This window comes from Gossypium hirsutum, chromosome A01 (genome assembly GCF_007990345.1).
Source record: "Gossypium hirsutum isolate 1008001.06 chromosome A01, Gossypium_hirsutum_v2.1, whole genome shotgun sequence".
NCBI classification, from domain to species: domain Eukaryota; kingdom Viridiplantae; phylum Streptophyta; class Magnoliopsida; order Malvales; family Malvaceae; genus Gossypium; species Gossypium hirsutum.
In genome coordinates this window covers 8,745,299-8,756,795 of record NC_053424.1, presented here as the reverse complement: position 1 = coordinate 8,756,795, position 11,497 = coordinate 8,745,299, and the positions used below count along the sequence as shown (strand labels likewise).

The 11,497-nt window shown below is 29.5% G+C and overlaps 1 protein-coding gene across 1 annotated transcript; it reads right to left on the bottom strand.

The window, feature by feature from the left end:
- Positions 1-42: 42 nt before the first annotated feature.
- LOC107917726 (uncharacterized) lies at positions 43-1,522 on the bottom strand. The gene is made up of 2 exons (XM_016847012.2): positions 912-1,522; positions 43-691 (listed from the first exon to the last, which is right to left on the bottom strand). Exons 1-2 carry the CDS (start codon positions 1,426-1,428, stop codon positions 303-305), a joined length of 906 nt encoding a protein of 301 aa, XP_016702501.2. The 5' UTR covers positions 1,429-1,522; the 3' UTR covers positions 43-302.
- Between the last annotated feature and the right edge of the window lie 9,975 nt (positions 1,523-11,497).

The following is an 11,497-nucleotide window of genomic DNA, read 5'->3' as shown; positions in this document are numbered from 1 at the left end:
AGAAATTAAATATATGTATTATATAAAATTTGAGAAAATCCATGCATAATCTAATGTTATTTCTCTTTGATATATATTTGAAGGACATGCAGACCGTAATATGGCATATGCTGTATTTTAGCTATTACACAAAATCATGGAATTCCAATGATCAACGTTACAGGAAAACAAAACTAGAAGGATAGGAAAGTCAAAAGGACCTTTACAGAGCAGGAATTATTTACCCCCACTTAAAAAAAAGGTAAAAAGTAAAAAATAAGAGAGTCCTTTTACTTTTTAACCCCAAGAGGTCAGTAAATTCTCTACTGTGCCCCTCTTCTAATCATTTCCTGATACTGATTCAAAGACTCCTGCCTTTGCAACCTCATTTCCTCATTGAACTTCTTAATGAACGCTTCCACTCGGCGGTTCAACTCGTCCTGACTCAACGAAGGGTCTTTCTTGAGTTTTCCTGAGCCGGAGGATCGAGCCAGTGGCGGTTCCCTGGAGTGTTCGTTGAATGTATCAGATTTCTTCATGGTGTTGGGGAGAGGAGGGGGAGGGGTATTATGGTCCTTTTGAGTGCGTTGTTCCCAAGTGTCGGATTTCTTCAGGTGACGTGTTAACGGCATCGGACGACCCTCCGTGATCGTTTTCCACGTTGCCTCCAATGTATCGTGCCGTTTTGGCTTCGACACTCTCAAGGCTTTCCCTGCAAAATTTTCGCACCAACCACCATCAAATTTACTGTTCTATCCTTACCGTTACAAATCTAATGAAATTTGTACACTTCTAATAATTTTCGCATTTCTACTTTGATTTAAAATGAAATTTGATGTAAATATTAGGGTAATTTCGGCTTTTCACGTATATTCATAATCGTTTCATTTTGAAATCTCATGCGATAGGTTTAGTGGTTTTAGTAGTTTTACCTTCCATGGCCGCTTTCACAGCTTTCCGCTGACCGAATCTCCTCGCCACCGGCGGCTTATCCGCCATCAAATTAATAAGCTCCATAGATTCAGTCCTCAATGGTGCCGGTGCCGCCTCCGTCACCACTTTAACTTGCTCCTCTTCCACCGTTCCCTTAATCTCCTCCGCCACCAAGACTGTTGCTGCAGGAGTTCCGTAACTGTACTCATTTCTAAATACTTCACTTGGAACCTTGAGCGCCTGCGAAACTATCTCCGGCGAAGGATTAATTTGTTGAGTAGACTCTGGTTTCTGAGCCTGTAGCTTGGAAGAGGCGACGATAGAGATGATGATGCCGTTGATAAGAAGGTAAAGGTACGGAGGCCGAAGAAAAGAGAGTATTAAACCGTAAATTGAAGGAATACCAGACGTTACAAACTCAGTCACCGATGGAGCTGAAACTTTAAGCAGAATCGCTACGGATATGACTCCAGTTGATATTAGCGCTGTTTTGAGAGAGAGCATTAGAGTAGCCATTAGTTATAACAGAACAAAAGAGCTAAAAAAATTTCTCGAGAAAATAAGGTGAGAAAATCAAAACTTGTAGGTGGAAAGGGGTGGAGATTGAAATTTGAAGATGGTGAAAGCTATTTATATAGGAGAAGCGGAAGAAGGTTTTTGTGATGAAATCTTGGCCGTCGAATTGGAGGTTGACGTGGGACCAGGAGATACGGTTTAGAGAGGCGACACGTTGGCAGGCGGTGACATGGGCTTTCATTTTCCACGTGGTACTGTGCACATTTGGCGTACAGTCGACGTATTTGTTTGACTTGGAGATAGACCTTACGGTTTCGAAAACTCCACACAACCTAATTTAATTATTATAAAACTCGATTTTATTTCAACCTTAAACTAAAAATCAACTTAATTCAAAATGGGTAATAACCGAAATAATTTGAATTTAAAATGTAATAAATTTATAATAATTAGAACTAAAATTAATTATATTGATACCTTAATCCGACAAAATAAAAATAATGGTGATGTAGCTTGGTTTATCTTGTTTAGGGTAAGATAAAGATCCGTTGCGTGTGATAGTTAGATGACGGTGGTTATAGGTTTAAGTGAGTAAGTAGTGGAGAGAGAGATCTCTTTTTACAGATGGGGCTAAGAGTCAACCATGATCTCAAGGTGCCACGTGTGATTCCTCTGTTGATGGTCTTAAAACAAATTGGCCAAGTAGCTTATCACCATAGATCTAAATAGGGTGATAATTGGACACCTTGTTAATCATTAGCTTATCACCATAGATCTAAATAGGGTGATAATTGGACACCTTGTTAATCATTTCAGACAGGACATGATGGTTAACATTAAATATGATGATTAATGTACAAGATCCACGTGGTTGTGTAATTGAAGAGTATTTTCAAAAATTTGTATTTAGGGATCTTTCTGAGGAGTAGGTGTTTAAAGGGTGTGTTCGAGAGGTAAAGATATAACTAATCCAAACCTATAATGACTGGATTAAAAAAATTCGACTCTCAAACTTAAATAATTTTAACTCAAAATTTTCTAAAATTTAAATAATATAACAAATCTAATATATATATTATTTTTATTTAAATCAACGTTAGTATAATAAATCAACAACTTAAAAAAACAAATAATCAAAACTATTTAATTAATAACTTAAAATTCAATTCTCAACAAGACCTTTCTTTTAATGTAAAAATAAATTGAAATAAATAAATTCTAGGTTTACATTGTTAACTTAAATAATAGCTGGAGAAAAGATTTTAGTATTTAATAAACAACTTAAGTGAATATGGAAGGAATAAAATATTAGCCATGCATTAATCATAATTAAACAAGGAGACAAGCTTGTAAGAGCAAAGACCAAACTGCAATTATCAAATTGGGTAGTTAAGGACAACATTGTCTCAAAAACCAATTTAGGTACTAAACAATTCCAACAAAAACCAAACAAATTTTGCAGCTCACTCTTCCCAATTGTATGCCTTACTTTGCCCACCAAAAAGGTTCTTCCTTTTCCATCCATCCTTATCTTATAAACAATCATAATATCAAATTTAGCTTTCAAACATTTATATTTTTATCGATTTGTTCTTTATTTTTTTTGAGTTAAATTTGATCTTCAACTTTAAAAAAAAAATCAAATTATTATTTTAAAAAAAATAGAAATAATGATTAAAACATTAATTTTTAACAATATTAGTGATAAGAATATAAATGCTAACTAAAAATATAAAAATAAAAATATTTAATTTTTTAAAAATTTATAAAAATTCAAAAAAATTAGCATGAAATACAAGCTACCGTGTTTAAAATTTTAATGTTTTAGTTAATATTTCAGTTAAAAGTAACAATTTAATTATTTTTAAAAAGTTGATGGTCAAAATTTTTTTTAAAAAAATTAACGATCAAATTTAATTCAAAAAAACTAAATTGACAAAAATATAAACTTTAAGGACTAAATTTAACATTATTCCAAAAAACAATGTGATACCTATATTCTAAGTAAGACTTTACTTAGGATAGTAATCTACCAAAAAGAGAATCTTCAAACCAAGATAAAATGAGTTTTATGCGTTTAAACAAGTAATTAATGATTAGTTTAATTAATTGGAAAACAAAATGGGGATCCTGAATTTCCGGCAGCCATGAAAGGTGGGTCAATTGGGGAATGGGACAACCATGTGTGTCCACTGTCCAGCCAGGGTGGTGCAACCCTTCACCGACCATATTCATGTATAAAGTAAATATATATATATAAGTAATTTTTAATTTGGTAGTTCCGACGAGTATAGATCTGTTTATTATTATATGTGTATGGAACACCAAACATTTTATACACATTATGAGATGCCATGCTTCATTAAGATTTTAGATCCATATTCCAGGGGTAAATTTGGTAAGGTTACAAACATTCAAGTTATCAGTTACTTTTTATTACACGACCATGCACCAAGTGGACGAGTGGGGCGTGACCGTCTCGCCGACATTAACAGTTTCCATGTGCTTGTTATTGTTAGTATGCTTTTATTTGTTTTCATGCCTACAACGTTTACCAAAACTATTCATACTTATTTATTTAATTACATGTTAGACTGTCTCTAAAATTTTAACACTATTTTTCTCTTTACGGTTGCAATATATTTTATTACTGTACTCAACATTTGTAATCATTATTCATTAGTAGATATAATTTGGTTGCTTAAAAAAGATTTTAACTTTAGATGTTAAATAATCATGGAAAAATTAGAAAAATTTTTTAGGGGCGAAATTAAATTATAATTTTTATGATAGAAAAAAATATAATTTCACTATTTTAATGGTTTATATCTTCATAATTTTTAAAGAATTAAATTAATTTTTTATATTTTTAGGAGGTAAAAGTGTAATTTTATCTTTATTAATTTAAAATTTCAAAAATTTTAAAGGGATCATATGAAAAAATTTTCATTTTAGGGGGTTGGGCCTTTGTCAGCCCCTAGTTTTGCCACTGGTTAAATTCATCTTATATTTTTTTTCAATTCGGGTTATTAAATTTTTTTAAAGTACTTAATTTATAATTTCATTTCATTTTACATTAAAATATGATAGTAACCAGGGGCGGATTTAGGGTGCCGGTAAGGGTTCAGTCCCTCCTAAAATGGAAAATCTTCTATTTAGCCATTTTAAATTTTTTTAAAATTTTAAATTAGTCTAGATAAAATTACACTTTGGCCCCTAAAAATGATAAAATTTTAATTTAATCATTTAAAAATTACATTTTTACTCTCGTGAAAATTACAATTTAATTTCACTACCTAAAAATTTTCTTATTTTGCCCTTGATAGTGACTAATAAAAACGTGACATGTGATATGTTTTTATTGAATGATATATATATTTTGATAAAAGAAGATAAAAAATGATACTCTAAATTTCTTTTTAATTAAAATAACAGAAAAATGTGATACAATTTAAGGACAGATTTTGTATTAAACAACTCGTTATACAGGTTTTACTGAAATTGATATGCTACAATTCTTGACTCATAAATGAGGCAATCTCTCTTCACTTATTTTTCTAATATACAAAAATTTTAAAAAATAATTTTTTTTGTCAGGAGAAATCATATATTGTTAAGAAGATTATGTTTGATATGTTTTCAACTCTACACATGATATAATAAGATCTGAATATTTGAAGTTTAATTAAATAATAACCAAAATTTCTTTAATCTTAATTAACATTTGCACCTCGTAAAGGAATAATGGTTTCATGGCTATATCTTTTAATAATGTCGTAATTTCGAGTCCTGTTCTCTTTTTAAAAATATAATGTGCTTTATCATTATACATAACATTTATTAATAAATTTAATTCATTTGTATTTAATGTACGATAATTGAAAATAAACACAATAATAGTTTTTGGCTTAATGATATATGTTTGCATGTTCTGTCAAAATAATCTTAATTGTATTTTTGAGCCTTTTTATCCATCAACATTTGTTCTTTTTTTTCAATTCGCTTTTCTAACAGATTTAATGAATAAATTCAAGGTTTCAAAAAATTTTTTCTTTCAAAATGTTTCAATCTTTCATATGTTTGTTTATTGAGAAGTTTTTCTATTGAGTTAATTTTTTTTAGATAATTACGTTTATTTTCTTTAAATTAAGAGTTATTTTTTAATTTAAGGTATTATTTTCCACTTCTAATCATCTTATTGGGTTATCTACGTAATAAATTATATCTCATTAAAAAAAATTCCACACCATCCTCATTAACTTTTTTAATGATATTTTCATTAAATCTATTAGAAAAAAGCATATTGAAAAAAAAAATAAAAATTGATGGTAAAAAAAAGCTCAAAAATACAATTAAGACCATTTTGACAAAACATACAAACGTTAATGGCCAAATTTATCATTAAGTTATAATTTTTTAACAGCTTATATATTATTAATGAATTAGATATAAATCTAAATTTAATTATTTAAGAAGATAAAATGCGTAACTTGGAAGATAGGAAATTAAAGCACAAAATTTTCTCACATGCAATGAGAACATCCTTGACTTTAACCTATCTACAAAACAGTATTACTTCCTACTCATCTGTATCTTTGTGCCGTTCCAGAATTGCCATCTATAATTTTCAAGCTGTTACATATATATATAGACGATGAACAAGTTGCTTAAGAGGGACGTGTCTTTATAAATGTGGTGCTATTACCTTTCAACCAAATAGTGTGGTTATTATTAACTTATTTTAAATATATAGATTTTGATTTGACCATTAATCTTTTTGGAAGCTATTGTACGACAATTGCCTAATCACAAGAAATACTTGTGTTTATAATTTACTCCAATAATTTTTAATGATTTTATTACGTAAACAATTTGATAGTAAAATAAGATTGTTTGAAATCGTTGATTGAGTTTTAACTTGATGAACGTGTACATTATTGTTAATGTAAAAAGACGTAAATTCGAGTGTATTAAAACGTATTATCCTCCTATTTATGAGTTAAGGATGAGCTATGGATAGTTCTAGGCATTATGTCAATAAAAACAGATATTAAAAAAAAGATTTGAAATTATTGTTAACTTAGGTCTTTTACTCATGGTTCACTTGATGCTATTGGTGTAACTTTTATATTAATGTTTTCAATAGGAATGAATCCAGAAATTTTAATAATAGAGGTCGAAATATAATTATAATTTTTTATAGATTAAAATCTAAGTTTATTATGTATTAATTTATAATTTCTTTATTTATAAGATAATTGAATTAAAGAATTTTCATTTTGAAATCCAAAGCAGGGGCATAGTTAGGGGGCTAGCAGGTCCTGCCCCTCTTTAAAATGAAAAATTCTCTATTTAGGCATTCAAAAATTTAAATTAGTAAAGGTAAAATTGTACTTTGCCCTCTTTAAAAATGATAAAAATTGGATTTAATCTTTTAAAGATTATAAAGATATAGGCTATTAAAATAAAATAGTGAAATTAAATTTTTACTATCGTAAAAATTATAATTTAATTTCAACCCCTAAAATTTTTTTCTAACTTTGCTCCTGATCTAAAGTGTAAATTCACTACATTAATTTATATATTCAAATAAAATTTTTCATTTTGAACACCTCAAATTCGCCTCTAATTTTCAATTACTTTTTCTTTCTTTTTACCCATTTTTTTTATTTCATATTTTTAGAATTTTTACAATGTAAATTTTTTTCAAGCCTCAAAAAGGAAGTGTCCCTTTCAGAAGTGCCGACATTGGACATGGGGGGAAAGCCACAAGACCTAACTATGAAATGTGAAACAATTGGTTGTGATTTTTGATTAAGCTAAGGATGGGCAGTCCACACAAAATATTTGACCTTTGAATTTTCAGCACTTCAAAATAGATAAATAAAAGATAGCATGAATTTTAAACTAGCATGCAAAAAGAAAGATACAAAGCGTGATGTTTAGCAATTGAACACGTAATTTGTGATAAATTAATAGATAGGGGGAAAATTTCGGTGATAATCAATTGCTGATATCTCCAAATAATTTATTATGGTATGAGGAGTTTTTTTCTTTCTCAAAATAAAATAAGATAAATTATAAAAATAGTTATTTTCATTTGTCTCAATTACATTTTAGTTTTTTATGTTTGAAATGTCATATTTTAGCATTTACGTTATCATTTTGTTACGAAGTGGTCACTCTGTCATTAAGCTCCGTTACCTCCCTAACGGCAATCCTATGCGGCAATCTAAATGAGTTTTAAATGCTAAATTGAATGTCCAATTGAGACAAGAATAAGTTTCAATTAAATAAATTTAATTAATTAAAAAATTTAAATTAATTACGCTTTGAACTGGAAAAGACAAATCGTTCGTCTCATTTTTCTTTTAGTTTTCTTTTCCATTTTGACTAAAAAAAGTATTATTATCCTAATTGGACAATCAAGTTAGCATTTAAAACCCATTTGGACTGCCACATAGGATTGCTGGTAACGGAATTTAACGGCAGAATGACTACTTCGTAACAAAACGATAACATAACATTTCAAACATAAGTGACTACTTTTATAGTTAATTTACCCAATAAAATATTATCCTTTTGCTTAGGTAAAAGGCACTTTTAGGTTATGTGGCACTTCTTGTAATTTTTTCTTTGTAAATTAAGTTTTTTTTATAAAAAATAATTATTTGCATTTTTTAGTTTAATGAAATTATCATCAGCTCAATTGATGGAGTCTCCTTTTGACTCCCCCATCGTAATGTTTTTATTTCGTTTAAATAAAACGCATTTACAAATGAAGATATTTGTCTAAAACTCTCACAAGCAATGTTTTCAAATGAAGATTATTTTTATTGCTTTGAGATAAATCAATTTATATGATTAGAAGATTTGTAGAATAATGACTTAATAATTAAAATAAGATACAATCGAATTTAGAAAAGACAATTACGATTTAATTTTTTTTATTTGTGCTTATGAATTAATTCTAGTTAACATTAAGTTAATAGAAATTCTAAAAGGAAAGTAGGTGAAGAAGACTTCTTATTATACCTTAGCAATTTAGATTGAAGATGAATTTCTCCATATATTTCACGACTCGAGTCAGTTTAAGTGGATTAAATAAGCCCTATTTGATTAGTTGATGTCTATTGGACGTTTCATGTGCATTCGTCACGGACTTTGATTTGCGGCTCATGACATTCTCCCCCATCCATTCTTTTGACGCCCTCATTGCGTCCTCGAAATTACATTGGTTTAACTCGTCTTAGAACTGTCTCAATGCCTCGGTCGATTCCCAACTAGTCACTCTATCGAGTAGTTCTTCCTTTAGGAACATTTGCCTCGGCTCATATTTTCGCCCTTGCTTAACTCAAACCGTTACCAAATAGTAGTTTCAAGAAAAACGACTAACTATGGACCATATTGCACTTTGTACGAGGTTGGTAGATAATTAAGCTACTTGGATGCGTTGGAAAAGGTGTGACAGTAATACTTTTGCTTTTAGCACTTAGCGTAATCTTGGAGGCGCATCCATGTCATTAGTCCTAAATTAGATGTAATTTGATACAAGTAATTAATCTAATTTGAAAAAAATCAATTTTTTTTCAAATTTTGAGTTAATTAAATCAAGATTTTCAAATCAACTCGAATAAGTAATTTGATTTTTTTGAGTTTGAGTTTTACAACTTAAATAACTCGAATAACAAATTGATATAAATACCTCTTGGGTCCTTGATAATTTTGTAAATGCACAAATTGGTCCCTCTAAAAAATTCAAAATAATCTTCTAAAATCCAAAATATTTATAAATATTTTCCCCAAAATTTTATAAAAAATATGAATAAATTCAAAAAATTAAAATTATTAGAAAATCCTAAAAAATATATAAAATGCTAAATTATTTTTAAAAAATTCTAAATTGACGTATTTAATCCTTTAAACAAGTAAATTATCAAATCAAGTTTATCATACTAATTATCTTGATTTTTCCCCTTATTTTGTTTTAAAAGAGTTTATATATATATATGGTATTTATGTTCTTTACCTCCGCTTTTAGTCATACTCTCAACAAGATTTCAATATGGTTCGTTTAATTATTTTAATTTAACTCAAACAAATTTATTCCACTTGGCTTAAATTTAATTTCACTCGACTCAATTGAAAAATTTTTAAATTGAATTAGAATGATGTAACATGACTCATTAACTTGAGTAACTCAAAATTTCTTCACTCGATTCGACTTGATTCGGTTGAGTGCTCACCCTTAACTAAAAGTGATCCTTAACTACTACGTTAGTAAATTGAGGTCGAATAGTAATCATAGCATATTATTATTTTTCATATTGCATTTTCACCATTTTATCATCATGTTGAGGCCCACTTGAATATCTATTTTTGCACTAAATTTATATACACTATTTGCATACGATCAATGAACCACCCTTCAAGTGCTCTATAAAGATAAGCTAGAGTAGCAAAACTCCAACAGAATTTATTGGTCACTTAAAATTCTCGAATGGAGAAGAAACATGGTTTCAACCTTGTTACCAAACTTATCTAGCAACAACATTCCTTTGACCATTTAGAACATTCAAGTTTAGACGTATCCATTCATCTCCTCCATAGTTGCATATGATGAAGAAGCCAATTTGACGATACTGTCCCATCATGCCCACTTCACTTGACATTCATCTAAATCATTATCTAGTTTCTCCTTTTATGGCGCAACATCCAACTATCACCACTCTCATACTTCGTCGATTCGAAGGTCAATTATTAAATTGACATTTTTAAGCGTAATGGTCGCTTCCTCGCATGATAATGGGATGTAAATATTTTTGGCCTTCATCCTTCTTCCAAGACAATAACCAAATTCAAAATGATTTTCAACTTTATCATCTTAGATGAAACATATAAACTAGTATCCTTCAAGCATTCTTTGATATGACAGTCAAACTCAAGGAAATGAAAATTCCAATCTAAAGAACTCGATTTACCAACTATTAAAAAAACTCAAAAAAATAATATTAAATTTTGAAAATCATAAAAAACTATTTCCACAAGAAATAAAAATTAGAAAGAATTGAGTTGGAGATTTCATCGTATTGGCAATGTAGTTGGAAATGTGTCTTGTGATTTTCTCCTGAAAAATAAGTAAAAAGTAACAAGTTTTTTTCAAGAGCTCGAGAGGTTAAGAGGGTTAAGAAAGATTTTGGATAGGAAGACGTGGGTATTTATTGAGTGGAAGTCGACATTAATTTAGTTGGTTGGGTTAATGATAAAATAAATACCCTAATCAAACCTCCTACCCTAGAACTAAGCTTCCACACATGTTGAGGAACTTTACATATACTTAACAATATTGTTTCTTCCCATGCATAATACAGATTAGCCTATGTTGCATTTTCATGACACTAAAAAGTATTAAAGTGATATTTTTTTTGTAAAAGAAAATTACAAGTTGCATGTTAGTGTCTTGAAATCTTTTGTATTTAAGGCGTAGATTTATTTGTTCTAAATGCTTAACATGGGTGAAAAAAATATTTAAAAGAAAGTCTACTAGTGAAGTAGAAGAATTACAAACCCATATGAAAAACTGGTCAAAAGAGTCAAATTTAACCTTTAAAGCCTTCTAATCGATCTAAGTTTGATGGCTAAGATTACAAATTATAATCCAAACGATAGAAATAATATAAGATGTGTTGGGAAGAAACCGAACAACCGAAACAAAGCGAAAGCACAACCGGTGTTCTTTCTCTCCTTATAACTCCTGTAAAAATTATGGCAAGCACAATAGCACAAGATATGTTCTCTAGCAACCTTAATCAACCACAAATCAACTAATGCAACCACAACAAAAATAAATAGAGACACCAATATTTTTACGTGGAAAACCCCTCTAAATTAAGGGTAAAAACCACGGGACTTTAGAGTCCGATAAAGAGCTCCACTATCATCAAATGTTCAACTACAAGATCACAATATCAAGCCTACAACAAGCATTCAACTCCGACAAGGCTAACAACATGTAATCTTTAGCAAAAGAGAGAAAAATGAGAGAACATCACCAAAAACGTAGCTTCTG